General features: G+C 42.1%; 4 protein-coding genes, 1 long non-coding RNA gene and 2 pseudogenes across 11 annotated transcripts in view; 2 read left to right on the top strand and 5 right to left on the bottom strand.

The window, feature by feature from the left end:
* LOC135337468 (uncharacterized) overlaps positions 1–9,325 on the top strand; it is an 85,331-nt gene extending 76,006 nt beyond the window's left edge. The window contains exons 1-6 of one of the 5 annotated variants that reach the window (XR_010395132.1): positions 8,344–8,473; positions 8,536–8,631; positions 8,680–8,749; positions 8,802–8,867; positions 8,925–9,039; positions 9,106–9,325. This is a non-coding gene — a long non-coding RNA (uncharacterized LOC135337468). Of the gene's footprint in view, positions 1–8,343; positions 8,632–8,679; positions 8,750–8,801; positions 8,868–8,924; positions 9,040–9,105 lie in introns of those variants that run through there. The other 4 variants (XR_010395131.1, XR_010395130.1, XR_010395135.1 and 1 more) reach the window with 4 other exon arrangements.
* The window catches only part of LOC135337430 (uncharacterized), a 38,447-nt gene that overhangs the window by 8,749 nt on the left and 3,642 nt on the right, over positions 1–26,056 (bottom strand). Inside the window, exons 2-9 of the mRNA XM_064533361.1 lie at positions 14,926–15,215; positions 14,526–14,627; positions 14,399–14,464; positions 13,957–14,025; positions 13,787–13,897; positions 13,251–13,454; positions 10,827–13,048; positions 10,528–10,771 (exon numbers count right to left, since the gene is read on the bottom strand). Coding sequence (XP_064389431.1) covers positions 10,528–10,771; positions 10,827–13,048; positions 13,251–13,454; positions 13,787–13,897; positions 13,957–14,025; positions 14,399–14,464; positions 14,526–14,627; positions 14,926–15,215 — 3,308 coding nt within the window. The remainder of the gene's footprint in view (positions 1–10,527; positions 10,772–10,826; positions 13,049–13,250; positions 13,455–13,786; positions 13,898–13,956; positions 14,026–14,398; positions 14,465–14,525; positions 14,628–14,925; positions 15,216–26,056) is intronic.
* Positions 3,579–8,279, bottom strand: LOC135337449 (DNA repair nuclease APEX1-like; annotated as a pseudogene).
* LOC135337460 (ankyrin repeat and IBR domain-containing protein 1-like) lies at positions 15,862–18,293 on the bottom strand. 3 transcript variants are annotated; one of them, XR_010395113.1, is made up of 5 exons: positions 17,878–18,293; positions 17,376–17,568; positions 17,101–17,179; positions 16,670–16,991; positions 15,862–16,368 (listed from the first exon to the last, which is right to left on the bottom strand). XR_010395113.1 is itself a non-coding variant. In XM_064533400.1 (5 exons), exons 3-5 carry the CDS (start codon positions 17,478–17,480, stop codon positions 16,729–16,731), a joined length of 447 nt encoding a protein of 148 aa, XP_064389470.1. In that variant the 5' UTR covers positions 17,481–17,568; positions 17,878–18,066; positions 18,160–18,292; the 3' UTR covers positions 15,862–16,728. The 3 variants fall into 3 exon arrangements, 2 of the variants coding, with proteins under 2 accessions (XP_064389470.1, XP_064389469.1); XM_064533400.1 differs by having other exon boundaries at positions 15,862–16,991; positions 17,878–18,066; positions 18,160–18,292; XM_064533399.1 differs by having other exon boundaries at positions 15,862–16,991; positions 17,878–18,292.
* Positions 18,284–20,735, bottom strand: LOC135337148 (exodeoxyribonuclease-like; annotated as a pseudogene).
* LOC135337445 (uncharacterized) overlaps positions 20,792–26,056 on the top strand; it is a 35,613-nt gene continuing 30,348 nt past the window's right edge. Inside the window, exon 1 of the mRNA XM_064533382.1 lies at positions 20,792–20,917. Within this exon, the coding sequence (XP_064389452.1) occupies positions 20,807–20,917 (111 nt within the window). The 5' untranslated portion in view covers positions 20,792–20,806. The remainder of the gene's footprint in view (positions 20,918–26,056) is intronic.
* On the bottom strand, positions 21,525–22,868 carry LOC135337147 (uncharacterized). The gene is made up of 3 exons (XM_064533054.1): positions 22,739–22,868; positions 22,332–22,673; positions 21,525–21,996 (listed from the first exon to the last, which is right to left on the bottom strand). Exons 1-3 carry the CDS (start codon positions 22,866–22,868, stop codon positions 21,974–21,976), a joined length of 495 nt encoding a protein of 164 aa, XP_064389124.1. The 3' UTR covers positions 21,525–21,973.

Raw genomic sequence — 26,056 nt, 5'->3', positions numbered from 1 at the left:
CTGTTCTATTGTGACGCATGATATTCATTTTGGGATCATTGAAATTGAAAACTTTCGATGAGCCAGAGCAATTTTTTTCATTGGAGTTTGCTTGCATGTGATACACTTTTTAATATTAGGAATTAAATTTGCAGAATTTTTAGATCAAGTTATTACTGGAGAATCGGTTGAGGTTGCGATGCTTCTCTTTTTGTTAGAAGTGGTTTCAGACTTAGATTCACGCAAGTAGCCAAACAAGAGCTTTGTTTCTTCGTCAACATCTTTGGATGACAACCATTTTGCTGTATTTTCATTAACAAAGGCAAGTATTTGTTTGCAGCAGTGTGCTTCTAAGCTTGGCTTTGTCTCCAGCAGAGTCAATGTTCTCAACTCCCCCAAGCAGTCGATTGAGTGTGGTCGTCTTGCCAACAGATGGCGGCCCAACAAGAAATAGCCGTGGGTAGCAAACATCGATAGTGTTTTCATCTGTCATTAGTAACGTGAGGTTTCTTTGTTGCTCAGTCATAACTATAATTATACACCAGAAATTTACAACATACCTAGCCAGAGATTAAGTTACTTTTTTCATGGAATAACAATTCGAGACATGGATTCAAATGTAGCCAGGTAGAAAACTGGGGTTTAACAGGTCCAGCTTTACTGAAATGATAGGCTGTACCCGATCACGTGACAGCACTAGCTATATAGTCTAGCCAAAATCAATGCTGGTGTACTAGTATGGGTTAGAGCTGTTCTTTATGCCCGTTAAAAAAACGCTGAATCAGCAATGAGCCCCACCCAACCTAGCGCTGACAGCAATAATGGATGGTTATCTAAGCTTACTTTGTCTGAGTCTTGTCCTGAGGTTGGTGGCCATATCCTCCAGTCCTCTCTGAGTAAGCAGCTGCTGAACTTCCTCCAGAGTGGTCGTGCCAGCAACAATGGGATGACCAATGGTGACTTGTGCTCCCTCGAGAAGCTTCTGCAGAGCATCAGCCTCGTCTTGTGTGAGTGGAACAGCTGTTTTACTCCCAACACCATCTTTTCCTGAATGTACAAGGAAGTAAATGTGACTGACTATAAAATTATATATAGCTATGGTAAAGTATAGTTATAATTACTGTATGCATGGCGAAGCCTTAATTTGCTGGCATGACATTTTTTACTTCATTGAGGAAATTTACTCAGATAACAATTTACTAGGAATTCCTCGTGATAACAATTTCAGTTAAATATGTTCATAACGTCGTGCCTGGTTGTCATGAGTAACAGTTGTTGAGTCGTGTAAACATAACATTATGCACATCACTAATCTCTTTATAATGTATAGCTGTGTCAATTATTTAGGATGCCGGTGAAATGTTTTCATAACTTACCTGGTTGTGTAGATGATTCTTGTCGAGTCTTGAGGTAGTTAACAATGTCCTTGTAACTACTCCCTTTAGCTATGTCAAGTGGTGTCCTGCCTTCATTATCAGTTGCATCTGCATGTGTTAATGGTCAAGTGATTGTACACATTACATTTAAATAAACTCACTGATGTCACAGTTAGCCTTCTCAACCAAGTACTGCACCACTGCAAGCTGTCTGGATCTACCTAAAGTTGGGATTGCATTAATCAATAGTGCTGACATCAGCGTTTTACATTCAAATTGCACAGGAAGCGACTCATCACCAAGTGTGCAGATATTTTTCCATATCGCACACCCGGAAGTATTATTGTACACTTGTTATTGCACACAAGAAAGCGTCCATGTCATACCTAAAGTTACAATATTGAACGGGAATGCAGTTGGTTATAATAATACATGCACTGTATTGTAAGGATCTTATAACTTTATATCGGTTACAAGGGTGTAATAAAAGTCATACAGTCCCCTCCGTGTTTTATTATTAGTTTTGGTAATTAAGGGGTCGTCCTGCATAATAATTATTATAGCATGAGAATCCTCGTGTTTTATTGAAATATACAAGCAACTCGCCCTCGGAGCTTCACCCTTGTGCTTGTACCTGTATATTTCATAAAACACTCGGTCTCCCATGCTATATCTATTACATGCATATACTCTTATTTCTGATTTGTACAAACAAGTACTTTTAGGGCTATGTAGTTACTATAATCTCTAATTACTTCGACTCACCACTTATAGTGAAGACACCGCAGGCTGTATGAAGTACAGTCTGGTTGAAGTTGTTCCGTACATCTGAAAGTGTTCATAACAACAAATTTGTACACAAGGACAGACAAAATTATGATACACTCACTAATGTCACAGTGGGCCTCCTCCACCAAGTACTGCACCACACCTTGGTTACCACTAAAGCATGCATCGTGGAGTGGAGTATCGTTGTCATTGTCCCTGGTATCTATACACAAGTGAATGTTGGTATCACTAATATTTAAATATTACAGGACTGGTGCATTTGTAAGGAACTAAATGTCCATCCCTAGGCCAGGCCCTCAAGGCCTCGAACGCATAGTTTGTGTACATAACCAACTCATTCAAAATTAAGAAGCCCAAGCCATGCATGTATTCCGTATTCGTTACAAATTAAACTGATATTAAAGTCCCACAAAAATATTTGCAATGTGAAAATTGCTATATATAGGGTTGGCCGGGGGAGTTATGTAGCAACTGCTAGTGAATGGAAAACTACTCACCAGCACTGCACTTGCAATCCCTGATCAAGTAAACCAACACCTCCTTATGACCATTACAGGCTGCACATTGAACTGGAGACCTGCCCCAAGTACTCCTTCTCTCAGTGTCTGCTCCAGCCTCAACAAGTGCCTTCACTGTCTCCAGGTGACCATTCTCACAAGCAATGTGTAATGGATAGTACTCGGGGTGGTTGGGGTTGGCCCCATGTGCCAGCAGGGACTTCACTTTGCTGACATTACCATTCCCAGCAGCAACCAATAACTCCTCGGCCTGTTTCCTGTTTAAAAGCAATAAAAATGTTAGGCTGTAAGACGATCACTTACTGATCAGCAGACTGTTCCTGTCCCATATTATAGTTTTTGCTAGGAACTCAGAGATGTGTGTAGACTGCAGAGAATTGGTTCACTGATTATATTCACTAGCTGGTATTCTTGGAATGATATGAATACCCTCACCACAGACATGCCAGACACACCCTCTATTGTGTGTAAGGGGAATTCCATTACACATGTGACTGCATGCATGTTCATGAATAAATCATAGGGTACATGTACATGCATGCAGTGGGTACGTATTATCAAACATCTAAAAATGACTGTTCTCTATATAGCTAACTATAATATTATGGTAAAACAGGCTAGTGACGACTGACATGCATTGCTTTGTTTGCAGCTAGCTTTTAGTGTTCAAATGCTTCAGGTATATATTTGAGTGGGGGGGGGGTATGAGATACCATTGCAATTAACGCTAATTGGCTAGTCTAGCATATAATTATTATCATAAATAATAGTGATTATTCTGTCTTTAAAATATGAAATGGTCGGCGTGTTACGAACCATAGAAAGGGGGTGGATCTGCAGAGTTTGATCACAATGGCTGCTTCGGGGCAGAGGTGCCTTTTAATTAATAACAAAATATTAATGACGACTGTGCAAACAACATGAAAAATAACATGTTTATACATACACACACACAGCTAAATTGTTGAACAGAATACTCATAATTATTATATACATGTAGTTCACAAGTACATTCACATAACGCTAATTAGTCTGCTGGGGCCCTAAGAAATTGAAACTCCTCTTCTGGTACTCGTAAAATATGCAATGTTCCATCGGGATTCAATAGACCAATCAAACGGAAGCGCCTCTCTCCATCCGGTTGGTCGGGAACGTCTGGTCCAAAGCCGAGGGGAATCACCCCCATACGAGGGGGCGGGATGTCCTCCCGTGGAGTGGGCGGGGTGGCACGCGGAGGTGGAGGCTTTTCCGCTTCTTTTACTGCCAGATCGGCGATTGTCGCAATCACGGACATTTCGGTGAGATATTTACGTTTCTAGCGGCTTTGTTCATTTTAGAGCGTGGTGTTTGGAGGTGTTGTCTATTGACCATCTCCGAGACAACCTCCACTGCTTCCTCTAGTTTGCCCTGAGGGGTGTGGGGTGTGTGTGTGTATGAGTGGGTGTGTGAGTGAGTGGGTATGTGTGTGGGTGTGTGTGTGTGTGTGGGTGTGTGTGAGTGTGTGTTGGAAAGTGACATACCAAATTAGCTATTACAGTAGGCTGTTAGACAACGCTGCTACACTCGACAATGCAATGGTACACGTAGTAAATTCTACCAAAATGGAATACTTCACGCAAGTAGATAAACATTTAAGTTGTGATCGTTTAAAGAAATATATTTCTCCATACACTATAATCTGCTGTCAAAATTAGCCACCTGCCCTCACCTGCAATACTTCATGTGCCCCCAGGGCCTCCTCATCTGTATCAGGGATGAAGTATCCAATGCAATACGAGGCTGACAGGATTCTCCTCGCTCTCAGCAGAATTCGGAAAATATCGTCGAGAAAGTTTTTCGCTTCTCCAGTTGTGAAAACACTGATTTTCTTTTGTGGAGTGAGAGGAGAGTTCACACCCAATGGTGGCCTCAGATTGACCTTTGACCTGAGCCACTATAAAGAAAAATATGTAGTGTTATATGTACAGTACGAACTTCCAAATTAAGGTCATATTTCAATATTACTAAGCAGCTATTATAATACATGCACACAAACATCGTACCTTTCTTGTCGAGAGCCAGTCCGAGTCTTTCCAGTTCTCTCATCTTACCAGTCGACTCTTGAAGCAACTTCATTTCAATCTGACAAGGAGAAAAAAAATTGGCCTACATGATTTAAACACACCCCATTTTGATAAATAGACCTCCCTTAGAGCTACAGAACGCATCCTACATGAAATTGGACCTTCCAAAGTCAAGTTATGGGCACTTAAAACTAGCTAGCAAAATCAAAACTAAACTTGCTAGAATTGTCTAGAGATTTTTCCCGCTCCACCACTTACATCCAGACTGTGTAGATGATTGTTGTATCTGTCATAATAATGCTGGAATCTCTTAGTGTGCGACTGAAGGTCCTCTGTAGCTTTTTTAACATAGGCAGCCTCCATGTCTCCTCTGGACCTCTCCACAGTCGTGTTGGCCTTCTCCTGAGCCGTGAACCGGTTACAGCTACAAAGGGGAGGGAGGTCAATAGACAACTGAATTTCATGGAATGGCCTCTAAAAGTATTTGTTGAAACAGCAACGGTACCGATTCACACTACGAAGGAAAAGGAGGGAGCTAGGTCAATAGACAAGAATGATATCTGTTGCCCATATCATTTGTGACATTTGTGTGAAATATGAACTGAAAAAGTTATGAGAACAGCAAAGCTAGTACACATAGCTAGCTATAGATGACAATCAGTTGTAAGAGCGTTTTTGAATGTAAATTGGCAATGTACGATTTACGTAAAGTATCCCCCAGTTCTGTGGTTATGTAGACTCCAGGGATCAAGACACACCCAGCAGAAATCATGGCGACACTAGAGGCAACAAAAGATGAACTAAATGCAGCCGTTCCCAGTCTAATAATTATGTTAAGCCCGTACCTGTTTACAAGTCATGTGATTGCATCCATTGTTCTTCTGAATTGGATCTCTATAAGGAAATATTGAAATCAGACAATAATGAAACGTATAATTATGTACAGTAACTCTAAATATCTATTGATTTTATACTCTATTCCAACGTACCTGCAGTGTGGACAAGGCTTTGTGTTTCTTATGATCCAGCGAGTGTCTGCTTGTGCCTGTGAGGCTACCTTCTTTGCCTCGTCATCTAGTGTGTGTGGTGTGTGTGGGTGGTGGGGTGGGTGGATAACTAAGACAGTGTGCATGTGTTGGGTATTAGTAGCAGGATCGTGGACACGATAACACAGATACACTCTATTGCTAGAGTAATGCGGGAGCACTCACCAGCCAGTGTTCTTGGCTCTGGCGTTGAACCTGTATGACTAGTAAGTGTACGCTCCAGCGAGGTCGGGATACAGGTGACGGAAGGTGTCCACGAAACCCTCCTCCAGTAGCTCTGTGAAGTCCTGTCTCTCCTCAGGCGTGAAACCAGCTGTCTTTGTGTTTGTCTTGGGGTTCTTTAAATCTACACGTAGATACATACATGTATGTACACAAAGTCAAGGCAAACTCTGAAGGTACCTATCTCTTTATGGGCCACATTGAGGTCCCCACAGAGAAGGACTGAGATCTAGTTTCTTCATGTACTCTCTGAGGTCCCTATCCCAGTCTTGCTTGTACTGTACGAGAGCCTCTTGAGGCCATCACCAGCATTGGGCACATCTATATACACAGGGCACAACATAACAGTGACAATAGGAATCTAAATAAAATCAGAACCAACTTACAAGATGTAAGGAAATAGAAGTGCTCATATTCAGCAGTGATGATCCTACCTTCACAATCAAACTTCTCAATTCCCAAACCATTGGTCACTGAAATTGGCTTCTCTTTGGAGTACAGCCTGCACAATACTTGTAACTAACCACACAACAGTTGGTGAATATGCCTCACCCCACACCGCTGTAGCCTTTCTTCTCAGCGGAGTGCCAGTAGACGTGGTAGCCAGGAATACCGAGCTGGTTCTGTGAGTGTGTGTGTGTGTGTGTGTGTGTGTGGGGGGGTTGTGTGTGTGTGTGTGTGTGTGGGGGGGTGAGTGTGTGTGTGTGTGGGGGGGGTTATGTGAGAGTGTGTGTGTGTGGGGGGGTTGTGTGTGTGTGGGGGGGTGAGTGTGTGTGTGTGTGTGGGGGGGGTTGTGTGTGTGTGTGTGTGTGGGGGGTGAGTGTGTGTGTGTGTGTGTGTGTGGGGGGTGAGTGTGTGTGTGTGTGTGTGGGGGGTTGTGTGTGTGTGTGGGGGGGGAGTGTGTGTGTGGGGGGGTTGTGTGTGTGTGTGGGGGGGGGTGAGTGTGTGTGTGTGTGGGGGGGGTGAGTGTGTGTGTGTGTGTGTGTGGGGGGGGGGGTGAGTGTGTGTGTGTGTGTGGGGGGGGGTGTGTACAGTGGCTGTCCTACCATAGGAAGCTCTTTCTCAATACACTTGGTTTCTTGTACACAGAATATGTCTGGGTATCCTCGTGCAATGTACTCCAGACCACCATTCTGTATACACAGTGTATAAAATGCGGTTGGTTAATAATTGTAATACGGAGGAAACGATACCTTTATCCACGCTCTGATTCCGTTCACATTCCATGAGCTGGTCCATGGTCTGAGTACATGTGATCAGTATCAGTTGATAACATAGTTGGAATGTATACCTCCAGTCTTTAGTTTGTCCCAATTCGATACCATCCCAGTTCGTCTTGTTTTCCTTGCCCTTCCCTTTGCTCACAGCCTCTCCATCAGTAGCTTCTGTCGTTTTGATTTTCTTCACAGGAAGTGCCTGGGGATATATACGTACGTACGTAGACACTAGTCTCATGAATCAGCCGTACTAGGAATGTCCGTCTGAGCACTTTAGTACAAACTTTTTTGGCCAGGTCAGAATTTTGACCTGGCCAAGGATTGACAACATTAAAGGAAATAAAGAATGACAAGAAGCGTATGCAGCAGGACACTTTATATTATAGCGCTAGTCAGCGCAGCGTTACTGTTAGCCAGTCAAGGAGCTATGTTGACTGCACTAGTGCTGTTAGCCAGTCAAGGAGCTATGTTGACTGCACTAGTCAGCGCTACTGTTAGCCAGTCAAGGAGCTATGTTGACTGCACTAGTGCTGTACAACCTTTTTCTTGATCTTTTAGCAACGTTCTTGGAGCAAGCCAAACAAAAATTCATAGCTGCTAAGTCAAGCGTTCGCGGTTGACCTTTTGCATGCGTTGGAACTAATTGGTTTTAACACTGACATAATGATAATTAAAATTCCATTGTGAAATGACCTCTAGACTAAAGTGGTGCTCAGACGGACATTCCTAGTGCGGCTGATTCATGAGACTACGTGGACACAATGTGTGAGGTGTGTGTGTCAGTGACGTACCTCCTCAATGGTGGAGCCAGAACCTCCTCCTACAGCAGCAGGAGTCTCCTGGTTATGTGGGTGTTGGTATGAGGTAAAATAGCACAGTACTCAGTAGCTATATAGGTAGATATATAAACTACATCTTCTCAGCTTCTCAGCTAGCTAGCAACAGTAAGTTCTACACTAGATTCTAGAACCTTTCTTTTTCTTTCTTTTGACATAACTTGGACTGCAGATAGTGAGAGAGCTCTTGGAAACAGACGTAGACTAGACAGTGGCACAACAATTCAATGGTGGCCACATTGCATAGGGAAAAACCCTACCTGTAAGTGCAGTGTAGAACTACTGTTAGGGAATATCCCTTTATTCTTACAGCCATGGAGAGTGTTGTGATCAACTGGAACCTTAACCTCCTGTGTCTTGTCTTGTCTTAGGAACAGTGCTGCTCACCAAGCTGCTCAGATTATGGAGTCCCAAGCTATCTAACAAAGTCAGTTTACTATAATTATACTGGTCTAGATGCTGGAATACAGTTTTAACACACGTATCTAGTTGGTGTATTGGTACGCCTCTGAGACTCCTGACTCGGTTAGCCTGAAGAGAGAAGTATCAGATATAAAGCAACAGTTGCAGCACGTTAATATGATGGTGAGATGAAACTTATGTATGGATACCACTATCCATTATATCTGACAGGACAATTTTGCAGATCATGCCAGACTTCAGAGGAGAATCAATCAGAAGGACGGAGAGCTTCAGGTGAAAGGTCTGTGCTATTGTAACTATAGCTAGCTACCATTAACAAAACATTCCCTTAGAGAAGGGTCAAGTCACGGTTGACAAAGCTGAGTGCCGTGTTGAGTGGAGGGAGTTCAGTGTTAATAGTGAGAGCACATACATCCCTCTCTACCATTGCTAATTGTTGTCATGCCGTTTCGTAGTTGATAATGCGTATTGGTGTCGTCATGTTGAATCGTCGGAAACCAGTTGCCATTTTCCCCACTGAACTGTTCCATCCAGTGTCTCCACTCCTGGCCTTCCCCACTGGACAACCAGGTGAGGTGTATATATCCATACCTCCAAGTGTGTGGTACCTTATTGAGTGTTTCTCTTTCTCTGCAGGTGGTATCGGCTGTCCTCTGTGGGCTGTAGCCTGCTCTCAGTTTAGATACTGTCATGCAATGTCTGAACGTTGTCTAGTTTTATTATTGTATATACTTTCATAATTATATTATAATTGTTTTTTGGTTTCAGTTGTTATTCTGGCGTACATGTTATAATTATTTTTATAATACAATCTATTCATGTACAATTATGTAACAGAAAAGTTGTTATTACTGAATAGTTGTTATTGTGATCTAACAATTCCACTGTACATTTGCATGAGAAAATTTGAATGTAATTGTATCTATGAAAATGGCTATAATTTTATTGTTCAGTCAGTATAGTCTTCTTCGTATGATCAAATCGATCATCCAGTAGGGGTGAATCTATGTAACATGCAATTTCTAGAGTATTTTGTACAATCCGACACACTGCATGTGTAATCACTGCATCAGTCCAGTGTACGATCTGTACAATAATATAGAAACAATATGTAGATCATTTTGATAAGCTATAGGTTGTCATAGCAACAGTGCACTAGCTGAGATCATTTGTGCAATAATTGAAAACACACACAATTGCACTGTGACTGTCAATCCTATGTATACTCATTATGAAATAGTTCTCTGGTGTGATTTCAGTTACATGCATGAGTCGGATAGCTACCGGCTCAGTTGCTTGTTAGAGGGGCAAGGAAAAGGGGAGGGGCACTGATACACATGTACTTACGTTGGGTCAATTGATGACAGATTTTATCAGCTGTGTCTCCTTTCCCCAAACTCAGTGTAATATCCAGTAGAGCTCTGTAAGTTGCTTGAGAAGAATTGTGTTCTTTCCAGATTTTCAAGCACTTCATCATGGCTGCTCGAGTTCCTTCGCTATGGTATAACCTCTTCACGTCAGCTTGTTCAGCCGAAGCTAGTTCCATGACATTTGAATAAATTTCCACATCATCGAAATATATGGCCAGGTACGAACAATCGGAGCTCCTTATTTTACGGTTGAGTTGCTCGTCAGTCAGATTGTATCGCCTCATTAGTTCTTGTAGAGCGACTTGATTAGCGGATGATCCTGTAGAGGGACAGACATTAAAACCATGCAACATACATAACTAGCTACTTCAGGAAATATACCTAATATTCTAGTACGGACTTGATTATCTTCACCAGCTGATGGAGTTCCTACTCTCTGGACTGGAGCTGCTGAGTATCGGAGCCTTTCTGATAACAGGGACCTCTCATCTATAGGAGTGATCAGTGAACAACAGTGTTTGTAGAATAGTTCGTAGAAACAATCAAACCTGATGATGGCGTCTTTACAATAGATTTAGTGTCATTGCTTTTTGGCTCTTCATTCCTTTCAGTAGAGAATTCGGCTAAAATATAATGTGATGTAAAAAGATTGAACGTAAGTGTGGCATACACCTCAATGCTAACTGACTTGTCTCCTCTTTGTAGAGAGCTGTGTAGAGAGTGAGGAGCACTTTCCCAGCAGCTGCATCCTTCACCTCACACTGGTAGTGACCAAAGTCCTCCTCTCTCACATTCGGGAAGCTCAGAGTGTTGGGCCGATCATCAGTGGTCTTGATCTGACGTCTGGAGCCCTCTTTGGTCCAGTGGAAGAAAAAACCATCCTCAGCTAACTTTAGCACCTTTAGTTCAGCTTCCTCACCAACCTTCTTGGTCTGTAGCGAATTAATTCGCATCATTAATACAGTTAATGGTTACAAAAATACTTACCTTTCCAAGCCAGATCCGTTGTTCCGGTTTTAATTTAACGAGCTTCATAGAATCGTTACAAAGAAATCGAACTTTTGAACCATCGGAAATAGTACATAAATTAGTGACGTCTCGTTTGGTTTTGTGATTGGAACAGGGACACTGGAATGCGATTAATGGAACCAAATTCTCATACAAGGTTTTGAGGAAATACAGAACGACAGAGAGTGCATGAGCGCAAAGGTCGTGCAGAGAAGATTCTGGATCCTCACGGGAAACTAGAATTTCGTAGCTCTTTTCGTGCGAGAGCAGAGTCACCTTGTGAATACCATCTACATAGAAAGAGATGCAGTTTCTCTTGACACTGTCTTCCACCAACTTCCACGTCAATCCGAGGATTTTATGGGGGCCTTGGGAAACTAGTCGAGTGATGAGCCCACAGAAGACTCCTGTTGGTACGTAACCAAAGCTGAATGTGATGTGGAGTGGTTCTGGGTTGTTGGTGTCTGGTGGAGGTGGGTTCGCCAGCTCCTCTTGTGAAGCACACTCCAAAACAGCCGGCATTAAGTAGGTAGTGCGAACAACTTCCGCTGATGATTTATCCTTATGAGATATCGGGGACAGAAGTTTGACGTGCTCCAATAACTTAATGAGATGCTTTGCGGGAATAAGTTCAGACATTTCCACGTTTCTGCAACACATTTCAATGGATTTGATCGAAAACTGTCCCTTCTTAACCAACTCGGCCTGCTCGTAGTCGGTAACTGGACCTCCTGAGTGAAGCGTTCGCATAGAAAGGAGAATAAACTGGCTGATGCTATCAAAGATAGCTTGAAGAGTGCAGATCACGTGACCCTTGAGCCAACCGTCATCACCAGGTACGTTGGTGTAATGGAGGATCGTACCAACACAGTTGTGAAGATACCAGAGACACACTTTTACTTCTTCTTTCTGCATTTCTAGCATTTCTCCTAATTCAAAGCAATCTTCAATTGTAGCTATTTGAAATTGTTTTCGAAGAAGCAACCCAAAAATAAGCCATTTCGGTCGAATTGGAAGAGAAGCATTTTTGAAACGAGACAAAATTATTCGACTTAAGAAATTACGAACGGGGCCGATGTCAGACACTTCAGTTCCATTGAGGTTATCAACTGAGAAGAAACAAGATTTTGAACCTGATTGTGTACGGGCTCCGTCTAGAGGTTCGCTGTGCTCAATATTCTGCTGTTCTGATCCTGGAGAAATAATAATTTCGGGGAATTTTTGGATAACTTTTTTAAGTGCCTCATTTTTCTCGCTGATTTGTCTCTCGGGGTCGGTCAGCTTGTCTTTGTGTGTGCCTATCAAGGCTGCTACCGGTTTAACTTGTTTAAATGTTTTAATTCTTTCTTTAAGAGCATCACTAGCTCTGCCAACATCAATAAGAGGAGTGGGATCTCTTGAGATGCAATGGACACTGGCAATAGAGGTGAGGATTTGAGAGATTGTGGCTTCTGTAGTGTGAACAGAATTGAAGGGAATAATTTCCATACCATCTCGACTGAAAGGTATTTTGTACAGCTTGTCAAGTTCCTTACTGAGATCTAAGAACACTAGATACATGGCCGGACCAGTGCTCAGGGCTGGTAGCATTTCCAAAAAGCCTGGCTGACCTCCGATGTCGTGAATGTTCAGTAAAATATCGCCAAGGAAATCAGCCATTTTGGAATAGTCTGCATTCCTTATTAGCTGTTGTAATTCTGATTTTATTGGTAATAGTTTGCTTCTTGGATGACTCATTGTCGTACGCTGAGCAGCTGTGGCTTGGTGTAGTGGTGATCTGCTTTCTTGTTTTGTCGCATTTTTAGATCGAGTTCTTTGTTTGCGTATTAATACAGGAGAATCGGTTGAGGTTGCGATGCTTATCTTTTTGTTAGGAGTGGTTTCAGACTTAGATTCACGCAAGTAGCCAAACAAGAGCTTTGTTTCCTCGTCAACATCTTTGGATGACAACCATTTTGCTGTGTTTTCATTAACGAAGGCAAGTATTTGTTTGCAGTTAGCAAGCAGTGTGCTTCTAAGCTTGGCTTTGTCTCCAGCAGAGTCAATGTTCTCAAACTCCCCCAGCAGTCGGTTGAGTGTGGTCGTCTTGCCAACAGATGGCGGCCCAACAAGAAATAGCCTTGGGTAGCAAACATCGATAGTGTCTTCATCTGTCATTAGATTGTTGAGTATCTCGAGGTTTCTTCGTTGCTCAGTCATAACTATAATTATGGAGAAATTAGTAGAGATTAAGTTACTTTGATCATATGAAAAATAACAAACATTGAAATTTTAGCGAGAACCATTCGGCAAGTAATCAGTTAAGTGTGGAGATTACAAATCACGGTCGTGTGACTACTTTAAGCTAAACTGATTGACTGGAGATCATGTGATAAGCACTAAAAATAGTAATTTTAAGCTTACTTAGTCTGAGTCTTGTCCTGAGGTCGTCGGCCATAATCTCCAGTCCTCTCTGAGTAAGCAGCTGCTGAACATCCTCCAGAGTGGTTGTGCCAGCAACAATGGGATGACCAATGGTGACTTGTGCTCCCTCGAGAAGCTTCTGCAGAGCATCAGCCTCGTCTTGTGTGAGTGGAACAGCTGTTTGACTCCCAACACCATCTTTTCCTGCATGAATGTACAAGGAAGTAAATGTGACTGACTATAAAATTATATATAGCTATGGTAAAGTATAGTTATAATTACTGTATGCATGGCGAAGCCTTTGCTGGCAAGACATTTTTTACTTCATTGAGGAAAAAGTACTCAGATAACAATTTACTAGGAATTCCTCGTGATAACAACTTCGGTTAAATATGTTCATAATGTCGTGCCTGGTTGCCATGAGTAACAGTTGTTGAGTCGTGTAAACATAACATTATGCACATCACTAATCTCTTTATAATGTATAGCTATGTCAATTATTTAGGATGCCGGTGAAATGTTTTTTCATAACTTGCCTGGTTGTCTAAATGATTCTTGTCGAGTCTTGAGGTAGTCAACAATGTCCTCGTAACGACTCCTCCCTTTAACTATGTCAAGGGGTGTTTTGCCTTCATTATCGGTAGCATCTGCATACATGTGTTAATGGTCAAGAGATTGTATACACATTACATTTAAATAAACTCACTGATGTCACAGTTAGCCTTCTCAACCAAGTACTTCACCACTGCAAGCTGACGGGAAGGCGATGTCGCACCTAAAGTTACAATATTGAACGGGAATGCAGTTGGTTATAATAATACATGCACTGTATTGTAAGGATCTTATAATTTTATATAGGTTACAAGGATGTAATAAAAGTCATACAGTTCCTTCCGTGTTCTTATTACACGTTTTGGTAAGGGGTCGTCCTGCATAATATTATAACATGAGAATCCTCGTGTTTTATTGAAATATGCAAGCAACTCGCCCTCGGAGCTTCACCCTTATGCTTGTACCTGTATATTCCATAAAACACTCGGTCTCCCATGCTATATCTATTACATGCATATACTCTTATTTCTGGTTTGTTACAAACAAGTACTTTTAGGGCTATGTAGTTACTATAATCTCTAATTACTTCGACTCACGAATTATACGTAGGTAGGGACGGCAGGCTGTATGAAGTACAGTCTTGTTGTTGTTGTTACGTACATCTGAAAGTGTTCATAACAACAAATGTGTACACAGGGACAGACAAAATTATGATACACTCACTGATGTCACAGTGGGCCTCCTCCACCAAGTACTGCACCACATCTAGGTTACCACCACAGCATGCATAGTGGAGTGGAGTATTGTTGTCCTCGTCCCTGGCATCTATACACAAAGTGAATGTTGGTATCACAAATATTTAAATATTACAGGACTGGTGCATTTGTAAAGGAACTAAATGTCCATCCCTAAGCCAGGCCCTCAAGGCCTCGAACGCATAGTTCGTGTACATAACCAACTCATTCAAAATTAAGAAGCCCAAGCCATGCATGTATTCCGTATTCGTTACAAATTAAACTGATATTAAAGTCCCACAAAAATATTTGCAATGTGAAAAATTGCTATATATAGGGTTGGCCGGGGGAGTTATGTAGCAACTGCTAGTGAATGGAAAACTACTCACCAGCGCTGCACTTGCAATCCCTGATCAAGTAAACCAACACCTTCTTATAACACATGGCTGCATAATGAACTGGAGAGATGCCGGAAGAATCCCTTCTCTCAGTGTCTGCTCCAGCCTCAACAAGTGCCTTCACTATCTCCAGGTGACCATTCCCACAAGCAATGTGTAATGGATAGTTGCATAATCGATAATACTTGGGGTGGTTAGGGTTGGCCCCACATGCCAGCAGGGACTTCAATTTACTGACATTACCATTCCCAGCAGCAAACCATAACTCCTTGGCCTGTTTCCTGTTTAAAAGCAATAAAAATGTTAGGCTGTAAGACGATCACTTACTCAGCAGACTGTTCCTGTCCCATAATTATTATAGTTTCTGCTAGGAACTCAGAGATGTGTGTAGACTGCAGAGAATTGGTTCACTGATTATATTCACTAGCTGGTATTCTTGGAATGATATGAATACCCTCACCACAGACATGCCAGACACACCCTGTATTGTGTGTAAGGGGAATTCCATTACACATGTGACTGCATGCATGTTCATGAATAAATCATAGGGTACATGTACATGCATGCAGGGGGTATTATCAGCATCTAAAAATGCCTGTTCTCTAACTATAATATTATGGTAAAACAGGCTAGTGACGACTGACATGCAGTGCTTTGTTTGCAGCTAGCTTTTAGTGTTCAAATGCTTCGGGTATACATTTGAGTGGGGGGGGGGGTATGAGATACCATTGCAATTAACACTAATTGGCTAGTCTAGCATAATTATTATCATAAATAATAGTGATTATTCTGTCTTTAAAATATGAAACGGTCAGCGTGTTACGAACCATAGAAAGGGGGTGGATCTGCAGAGTTTGATCACAATGGTTGCTTCGGGGCAGAGGTGCCTTTTAATTAATAAGAAAATATTAATGACGACTGTGCAAACAACATGAAAAATAACATGTTTATACATACACACACACAGCTAAATTGTTGAACAGAATACTCATAATTATTATATACATGTAGTTCACAAGTACATTCACATAACGCTAATTAGTCTGCTGGGGCCCTAAGAAATTGAAACTCCTCTTCTGGTACTCGTAAAATATGCAATGTTCCATCGGGATTCAATAGACCAATCAAACGGAAGCGCCTCTCTCCATCCGGTTGGTCGGGAACGTCTGGTCCAAAGCCGAGGGGAATCACCCCCATACGAGGGGGTGGGCTGTCCTCCCGTGGAGTGGGCGGGGTAGCACGCGGAGGTGGAGGCTTTTCTGCTTCTTTTACTGCCAGATCGGCGATTGTCGCAACCACGAACATTTCGGTGAGATATTCGCTGCAAAGGTAGTCGACGTTTCCAGCGGCTTCGTTCATTTTAGAGCGTGGTGTTTGGAGGTATTGTCTATTGACCATCTCCGAGACAACCTCCACTGCTTCCTCTAGTTTGCCCTGAGGGGTGTGGGGTGTGTGTGTGTGTGTGTGTGTGTGAGTGTGAGTGGGTGTGTGTGAGTGTGTGTGTGTGTGGGTGTGCGTGTGTGTGTGTAAGTGTGTGTTGGAAAGTGACACACCAAATTAGTTATTACAGTAGGCTGTTAGACAACGCTGCTACACTCGACAATGCAATGGTACACGTAGTAAATTCTACCAAAATGGAATACCGTATAGCGCGAAATTTTCGAGGCACTTATATTTCGTGGATTGGCCTCTAAAAGTATTTTCGTTGCACAATGTTCGCGGAATGACTGCTTACCGGAAGCCACGCCTTTAAATCTTGCACGTTATAGCAGGTAAAGAACGATTTTCGTGGACTTAATTTTCGTGTAGGATTGCTAACCCACGAAATCCACGAAAATTAAGCCCCTCGAAAATTTCGCGCTCCTCATCTGTATAAGGGATGAAGTATCCAATGCAATACGAGGCTGACAGGATTCTCCTTGCTCTCAGCAGAATTCGGAAAATATCGTCGAGAAAGTTTTTTGCTTCTCCAGTTGTGAAAACACTGATTTTCTTTTGTGGAGTGAGAGGAGAGTTCACCCCAATGGTGGCATCAGATTGACCTTTGACCCGAGCCACTATAAAGAAAAATATGTAGTGTTATATGTACAGTACGAACTTCCAAATTAAGGACATATTTCAATATTACTAAGCAGCTATTATAATACATGCACACAAACATCGTACCTTTCTTGTCGAGAGCCAGTCCGAGTCTTTCCAGTTCTCTCATCTTACCAGTCGACTCTTGAAGCAACTTCATTTCAATCTGACAAGGAGAAAAAAAATTGGCCTACATGATTTAAACACACCCCATTTTGATAAATAGACCTCCCTTAGAGCTACAGAACGCATCCTACATGAAATTGGACCTTCCAAAGTCAAGTTATGGGCACTTAAAACTAGCAAAATCAAAACTAAACTTGCTAGAATTGTCGAGAGATTTTTCACGCTCCACCACTTACATCCAGACTGTGTAGATGATTGTTGTATCTGTCATAATAATGCTGGAATCTCTTAGTGTGCAACTGAAGGTCCTCTGTAGCTTTCTTAACATAGGCAGCCTCCATGTCTCCTCTGGACCCCTCCACCGTCGTGTTGGCCTTCTCCTGAGCCGTGAACCAATTGCAGTTACGAAGGAGAGGGGTCAATGGACAACTGAGTAGATAGTAAATACATTGTACATGTGAAAGCACTATGGTGATACATGTATGAGTAGTGGGGCTTAGAAAATCAGCTGCAGCTATAAAGGGAGGACGGGGGAGGAGGGATATCAATGGGCAACTGAGTAGATAGTATACATACACGTAGAAAATATCTTGCACATGCCTCCTTTTCTCAACAGGCCTGTGTAAGAGGCTATAGGTACCATAGTACACGTATAACTCTGATAGTAGACAATCATGTTGTAAGAGCATTATATGGCCACGCTTTTCTGAATGTGTTAATTGGCAATGTACGACTTACGTAAAGTATCCCCCAGTTCTGTAATTGTGTAGACTCTAGGGATCAAGACACACCCAGCAGAAATCATGGCGACACTAGAGGCAACAAAAGATAAACTAGGTGCAGCCGTTTCCAGTCTAATAATTATGTTAAGCCCGTACCTGTTTACAAGTCATGTGATTGCATCCGTCGTTCTTCTGAATTGGAGCTCTATAAGGAAATATTGAAATCAGACAACAATGAAACGTATAATTATGTACAGTAACTCTAAATATTATTGTTCTATACTCTATTCCAACGTACCTGCAGTGTGGACAAGGCTTTGTGTTTCTTATGATCCAGCGAGCGTCTGCTTGTGCCTGTGAGGCTACCTTCTTTGCCTCGTCATCTAGTGTGTGTGGTGTGTGTGGGTGGTGGGGGTGGATAACTAAGACAGTGTGTGAATGTGTTGGGTATTAGTAGCAGGATCGTGGACATGATAACACAGATACGCTCTATTGCTAGAGTAATGCGGGAGCACTAACCAGCCAGTGTTCTTGGCTCTGGCGTTGAGCCGGTATGACTAGTAAGTGTACGCTCCAGAGAGGTCGGGATACAGGTGACGGAAGGTGTCCACGAAACCCTCCTCCAGTAGCTCTGTGCAGTCCTGTCTCTCCTCGGGCGTGAAACCAGCTGTCTTTGTGTTTGTCTTGGGGTTCTTTAAATCTACACGTAGATACATACATGCATGTACACAAAGTCAAGGCAAACTCTGAAGGTACCTATCTCTTTATAGGCCACATTGAGGTCACCACAGAGAAGGACTGAGATCTAGTTTCTTCATGTACTCTCTGAGGTCCCTATCCCAGTCTTGCTTGTACGAGAGCCTCTTGAGGCCATCACCAGCATTGGGCACATCTATATACACAGGGCACAACATAACAGTGACATTAGGAATCTAAATAAAATCAGAACCAACTTACAAGATGTAAGGAAATAGAAGTGCTCATATTCAGCAGTGATGATCCTACCCTCACAATCAAACTTCTCAATTCCCAAACCATTGGTAACTGAAATTGGCTTCTCTTTGGAGTACAGCCTGCACAATACTTGTAACTAACCACACAACAGTTGGTGAATATGCCTCACCCCACACCGCTGTAGCCTCTTCTCTGCGGAGTGCCAGTAGACGTGGTAGCCAGGAATACCGAGCTGGTTCTGTGAGTGTGTGTGTGTGTGTGTGGGGGGGGTTGTGTGTGTGTGGGGGGGGTGAGTGTGTGTGTGTGTGGGGGGGTTATGTGAGAGTGTGAGTGTGGGGGTGGTTGTGTGTGTGGGGGGGGTGAGTGTGTGTGTGTGTGTGGGGGGGGGGGGTGAGTGTGTGTGTGTGTGTGTGGGGGGGGGGAGTTGTGTGTGTGGGGGGGGGGTGAGTGTGTGTGTGTGGGGGGGTTATGTGAGAGTGTGAGTGTGGGGGTGGTTGTGTGTGTGGGGGGGGTGAGTGTGTGTGTGTGTGGGGGGGGGTGAGTGTGTGTGTGTGTGTGTGTGTGTGTGTGTGGGGGGGGAGGGGGGGTTGTGTGAGTGTGTGTGTGTGGGGGGGTGAGTGTGTGTGTGAGTGTGTGTGGGGGGGGGGTGAGGGTGTGTGTACAGTGGCTGCCGTACCATAGGAAGCTCTTTCTCAATACACTTGGTTTCTTGTACACAGAATAAGTCTGGGTCTTCTCGTGCAATGTACTCCAGACCACCATTCTGTACACAGTGTATAAAATGCGGTTGGTTAATAAAATTGTAATTATTGAGGACAGAGGAAACGATACCTTTATCCACGCTCTGATTCCATTCACATTCCATGAGCTGGTCCATGGTCTGAGTACATGTGACCAGTATCAGTTGATAACATAGTTGGAATGTATACCTCCAGTGTTTAGTTTGTCCCAATTCGATACCATCCCAGTTCGTCTTGTTTTCCTTGCCCTTCCCTTTGCTCACAGCCTCTCCATCAGTAGCTTCTGTCGTTTTGATTTTCTTCACAGGAAGTGCCTGGGGATATATACGTACGTACGTGGACACTAGTCTCATGAATCAGCCGCACTAGGAATGTCCTTCTGAGCACTTTAGTACAAACTTTTTTGGTCAGGTCAGAATTCCGACCTGACTAATCAGATCAAGGATTGACAAAATTAAAGGAAATAAAGAATGACAAAAAGTGTATGCAGCAGGACGCATTCATATTATAGCGCTAGTCAGTGCTACTGTTAGCCAGTCAAGGAGCTATGTTGACTGCACTAGTCAACGCTACTGTTAGCCAGTCAAGGAGCTATGTTGACTGCACTAGTGCTGTGCAACCTTTTCTTGATCTTTTAGCAAGTTCTTGGAGCAAGCCAAACAAAATTCATAGCTGCTAAGTCAAGCGTTCGCGGTTGACCTTTTGCATGCGTTGAAACTAATTGGTTTTGACACTGACGTAATGACAATTAAAATTCCATTGTGCAATGACCTCTAGACTAAAGTGGTGCTCAGACGGACATTCCTAGTGCGGCTGATTCATGAGACTACGTGGACACACTGTGTGAGGTGTGTGTGTCAGTGACGTACCTCCTCAATGGTGGAGCCAGAACCTCCTCCTACAGCAGCAGGAGTCTCCTGGTTATGTGGGTGTTGGTATGAGGTAAAATAGCACAGTACTCAGTAGCTATATAGGTAGATATATAAACAAATACATCTCTACAGCTAGCTAGCAACAGGCTATCAAAGTAAGTTCTACACTAGATTTCTATTTTAAAGTAGAACCTTTCTTTTTCTTTCTTTTGGCATAACTTGGACACTTGACTGCAGATAGTGAGAGAGCTCTTGGAAACAGACGTAGACTAGACAGTGGCACAACAATCAATGGTGGCCACATTGCATAGGGAAAAACCCTACCTGTATAGTGCAGTGTAGAACTACTGTTAGGGAATATCCCTTCATTCTTACTGCCATGGAGAGTGTATGTTGTGATCAACTGGAACCTCCTGTGTCTTGTCTTGTCTTAGGAACAGTGCTGCTCACCAAGCTGCTCAGATTATGGAGTCCCAAGCTATCTAACAAAGTAAGTTTACTATAATTATACTGGTCTAGATGCTGGAATACAGTTTTAACACACGTATCTAGTTGGTGTATTGGTACGCCTCTGAGACTCCTGACTTGGTTAGCCTGAAGAGAGAAGTATCAGATATAAAGCAACAGTTGCAGCATGTTAATATGATGGTGAGATGAAACTTATGTATGGATACCACTATCGATTATATCTGACAGGACAATTTTGCAGATCATGCCAGACTTCAGAGGAGAATCAATCAGAAGGACGGAGAGCTTCAGGTGAAAGGTCTGTGCTATTGTAACTATAGCTAGCTACCATTAACAAAACATTCCCTTAGAGAAGGGTCAAGTCACGGTTGACAAAGCTGAGTGCCGTGTTGAGTGGAGGGAGTTCATTGTTAATAGTGAGAGCACATACATCCCTCTCTACCATTGCTAATTGTTGTCATGCCGTTTCGTAGTTGATAATGCGTATTGGTGTCGTCATGTTGAATCGTTCGAGACCAGTTGCCATTTTCCCCACTGAACTGTTCCATCCAGTGTCTCCACTCCTGGCCTTCCCCACTGGACAACCAGGTGAGGTGTATATATCCATACCTCCAAGTGTGTGGTACCTTATTGAGTGTTTCTCTTTCTCTGCAGGTGGTATCGGCTGTCCTCTGTGGGCTGTAGCCTGCTCTCAGTTTAGATACTGTCATGCAATGTCTGAACGTTGTCTAGTTTTATTATTGTATATACTTTCATAATTATATTATAATTGTTTTTTGGTTTCAGTTGTTATTCTGGCGTACATGTTATAATTATTTTTATAATACAATCTATTCATGTACAATTATGTAACAGAAAAGTTGTTATTACTGAATAGTTGTTATTGTGATCTAACAATTCCACTGTACATTTGCATGAGAACATTTGAATGTAATTGTATCTATGAAAATGGCTATATATAATTTTATTGTTCAGTCAGTCTTCTTCGTATGATCAAATCTATCATCCAGTAGGGGTGAATCTATGTAACATGCAATTTCTACAGTATTTTGTACAATCCGACACACTGCATGTGTAGTCACTTCATGTCCAGTGTACGATCTGTACAATAATATAGAAACAATATGTAGATCATTTTGATAAACTATAGGTTGTCATATCAACAGTGCACTAGCTGAGAGTGCAGTCTAGCTATATAGACACCAACAAGTGGAAATGTATATAATTATGAACAGAGTGATAATTTGTGCAATAATTGAAAACACACAATTGCACTGTCAATCCTATACTTGTACAACCTACTAGCTATGTACTCATTATGAAATACTTCTCTGGTGTGAGTTCAGTTACATGCATGAGTTGGATAGCTACCGGCTCAGTTGCTTGTTAGAGGGGAGAGGAAAAAAGGGGAGGGGCACTGATACACATGTACTTACGTTGGGTCAATTGATGACAGATTTTATCAGCTGTGTCTCCTTTCCCCAAACTCAGTGCAATATCCAGTAGAGCTCTGTAAGTTGCTTGAAAAGAATCACGTTCTTTCCAAACTTGCAGGCACTTCATCATGGCTGCTTGAGTTCCTTCGCAATGGTACACCTTCTTCACATCAGCTTGTTTAGCAATAGCTAGCCCCATTGCAGTTGAATACATTTCCACGTCATCAAAATTTAAGGCCATTACGGGAGTATCGGAGTCCACTATTTCACGGTTGAGTTGCTCGTCAGTCAGATTGTATCGCCTCATTAGTTCTTGGAGAGCGACTTGATTAGCAGGTGATCCTGTAGAGGGACAAACATTAAATAACCATACATAGATACATAACTAGCTACTTCAGGAAATATACCTAATATTATTGTAGTACAGACTTGATTGTCTTCACCAGCTGATGGAGTTCCTACTCTCTGGACTGGAGCTGCTGAGTATTGGAGCCTTTCTGATGACAGAGACCCCTGACTGACATTAATGCAGTGCATACACAGTATAAGAGAGATCAAATACTCTGTTTTCATGCATGGTGAAGATTACAAAACCACCATGCCTGATAACAGGAGAGTGGAGACATTTGGCTGCTTTATACTTCTCACCCTGTATACATTCATATATAATACCAGTTTCCATGCCACTAGTCTACTGTCTGCATGTACTGCACATTGTTCTGTATTGTGTTTGGTGTACATGTGGTCAGAGCTAAAGAGCTGCTCTAATCGTGGTGCACCATCCAACAGCTGTAGTGATCCTTCACTATCACAGCCATTGTTAACAAAACCACCAGCACACTGATTCAATGATGTCATGTGTTGTAGCACTACTGTAATGAATGTACGTTGCAAGCTCCGCTGTGCTAAGACATGTTTTGAGTTAACGTCAAGAAGAGGCAATTAATTTATATAGTTGTTACGAAATAAAGGTTCAGCTGTAGTGGTCATTCGCTATAATTATGTATCAAAACCTTGTTACCTTATTGTAAACGGGTACTATAATTTTAGCGAATTTTAGCGAATTTGTAATTAACGCTAAATTAAGTACGCGCTAATAATAAAAGGCAATTAAAAAATTATGAATCTCATTAAAAAAAGTTTCTTTTTTTTTCTAATGTTTTTTTGTATAATGTAATGTACTTTTGAGAGTACGCTAAGCAAGCTAGCCCTTTTTTCATCTGTATCTGACTCAAAACTTTCCATTCAACCTTAAAACTCATATACTTGTACATCTTTGAGTGGTAATGAATTTGCTACAAATCAGCCAAAATTAGTACCCTAAAAACAGAGAAAAATCTGAAAACGCTAAAATAAGTACCCGTCTATAATAGTAAATTAAGGTAACAAAAATGTATTAAGTAACCTAAAATGAAACATCACGCAATATCAACGTCTCTAATGACTAGTGGAAATCAGCGGTTATCCAGTACTAAAAATGGATAGCTATTTTACCTATAAATGAAGCGGCATACAATTATATAGCTACATGTCACTATCTGTTCTAATGAGTGTTTGTACAATCCAACACACTGCATGTGTAATCACTTCATCAGTCCAGTGTACGATCTGTACAATAATAGAAACAGATCATTTTGATAAACTACAGGTTGTCATTATCACAGTGCACTGAGAGCGGCTGTGCAGTCTAGCTAAAATTATATAAGACACCAACAAAGTGGATATAAATATGCTCTATACAACTCGACATGAGCAAGATAGCTACTCAGTTGCTTTCTAGAGGGGAGAGGAAAAGGGGGAGGGGCACTGATACACATGTACTTACGTTGGGTCAATTGCCGACATATTTTATCAGCTGTTTCTCCTTTCCCCAATCTCAGTACGATATCCAGTAGAGCTCTGTAAGTTGCTTGTGAAGGATAACGTTCTTTCCAGATTTGCAGGCATTTCATCATGGCTACTTGATTTCCACGTGATTCTTTCACGTCAGCTTCTTCAGCAGTAGTTAGTCCCATTGCACTCGAATAAAGTTCCGCATTATCGAAATATTCAGCTATAAAGGGAGTATCAGCTTTCTTGATTTCACTGTTGAGTTGCTCGTCAATCAGATTGTAATGATTTATTAGTCCTTGGAGAGTGGCTCGATTAGCGGGTGATTCTATAATTATAGAGAGGAAATAAATTAACATTGATGAAAATACATAATAATATAATAATTGTTTTATTTAGCAGTGAATTTACCTCTTCTAGTACGGACTTGATTGTCTTCACCAGCTGATATAGTTCCAACTCTCTGGACTGGATCTGCTGAGTATTGGAGCCTTTCTGATGACAGGGACCCCTCATCTATATAGGAGTGATCAGTGAACAACAGTGTTTGTCGAACAGTTCGTAGAAACAATCAAACCTGATGATGGCGTCTTTACAATAGATGTACTGGTAGTGTCATAGCTTTTTGGCTCTTCATTCCTTTTAGTAGAGATTTCATCTAAAGTAAATGTGATGTTAAAAGTAAGTACATCCTTAATCATACTCAGTTAACTGACTTGTCTTCTCTTTGTAGAGAGCTCTGTAGAGAGTGAGGAGCACTTTCCCAGCAGCTGCATCCTTCACCTCACACTGGTAGTGACCAAAGTCCTCCTCTTTCACACTCGGGAAACTCAGAGTGTTGGGCTGATCGTCAGTTGTCTTGATCTGACCCTCTTTAATCCAGTGAAAGGAGAAACTATCTTTAGAAAACTTTAGCACCTCTAGTTTAGTTTCCTCACCAACCTTCTTGGTCTGTAGAATGAATGGAAACATTATCGTGACTAATTATAAGATTGACACACTGCAAATAGCACCGCAAGAACACATGAACATAATTCTACGTACGCTAACTGTACACACACCTTTCCAAGCCAAACTGTCTGCTCCTTCCTCAAGGTAACGGGATTACTGCCACACAGAAACTGAATCCATACATCTTCCGTCAGAATACACAAGGAATTTCTATCCCTGCTTGAGCTGTGACCAGGACATGGGCACTGGAACGCCACTTGTGGGACTAGCTGCTCGTACATGCTCGTGAGAGTGTAGAGAACTACTGAGAGAACATAGGTGCAAAGGTCGTGCAGGGAGAGACGGGCGTGATTTCGAGTAACTCGTATTTCGTAACTTCTTTCATGCGATATTAACGTTATCTTATTTGATTTCGCAATCAGAAAAGAGACGCAGTTTCTCTTGACACCATCTTCCACCAACTTCCACGTCAATCCGAGTATTCCATGGCGGCCTTGGGAAACTAGTCGAGTGATGAGCCCACAGAAGACTCCTGTTGGTACGTAACCAAAGCTGAACGTGATGTGGAGTGGTTCTGGGTTATTGGTGTCTGGTGGAGGTGGGTTCGCCAGCTCCTCTTGTGAAGCACATTCCAAAACAGCCGGCATTAAGTAGGTAGTGCGAACAACTTCCACTGATGATTTATCCTTATGAGATATCGGGGACAGAAGTTTGACGTGCTCCAATAACTTAATGAGATGCTTTGCGGGAATAAGTTCAGACATTTCCACGTTTCTGCAACACATCTCAATGGATTTGATCGAGAACTGTCCCTTCTTAACCAACTCGGCTTGCTCGTAGTCGGTAACTGGACCTCCTGAGTGAAGCGTTCGCATAGAAAGAAGAATAAACTGGCTGATACTATCAAAGATAGCTTGAAGAGTGCAGATCACGTGACCCTTGAG

The sequence above is a fragment of the Halichondria panicea genome, chromosome 6 (assembly GCF_963675165.1).
Source record: "Halichondria panicea chromosome 6, odHalPani1.1, whole genome shotgun sequence".
In the NCBI taxonomy this organism is placed as follows: Eukaryota; Metazoa; Porifera; class Demospongiae; order Suberitida; family Halichondriidae; genus Halichondria; species Halichondria panicea.
Note: the sequence above shows the minus strand (reverse complement) of the source record. Positions and strands in the feature narration are given on the sequence as shown.

Excerpts from the sequence above, each read along its gene's own strand:
- LOC135337460 (XM_064533399.1), bottom strand. The coding sequence starts at position 17,480 with ATGGAGGCTGCCTATGTTAAGAAAGCTACAGAGGACCTTCAGTTGCAC. Across the intron at positions 17,180-17,375 it reads ATCATCTACACAGTCTGGAT|ATTGAAATGAAGTTGCTTCA; the intron begins GTAAGTGGTGGA and ends TCTCCTTGTCAG. Across the intron at positions 16,992-17,100 it reads ACTGGCTCTCGACAAGAAAG|TGGCTCGGGTCAAAGGTCAA; the intron begins GTACGATGTTTG and ends TTTTCTTTATAG.
- LOC135337147 (XM_064533054.1), bottom strand. The coding sequence starts at position 22,868 with ATGCACTGCATTAATGTCAGTCAGGGGTCTCTGTCATCAGAAAGGCTC. Across the intron at positions 22,674-22,738 it reads CTGTACTACAATAATATTAG|GATCACCTGCTAATCAAGTC; the intron begins GTATATTTCCTG and ends GTCCCTCTACAG. Across the intron at positions 21,997-22,331 it reads CTGTCATCAATTGACCCAAC|ATCGTACACTGGACATGAAG; the intron begins GTAAGTACATGT and ends ATTATTGTACAG.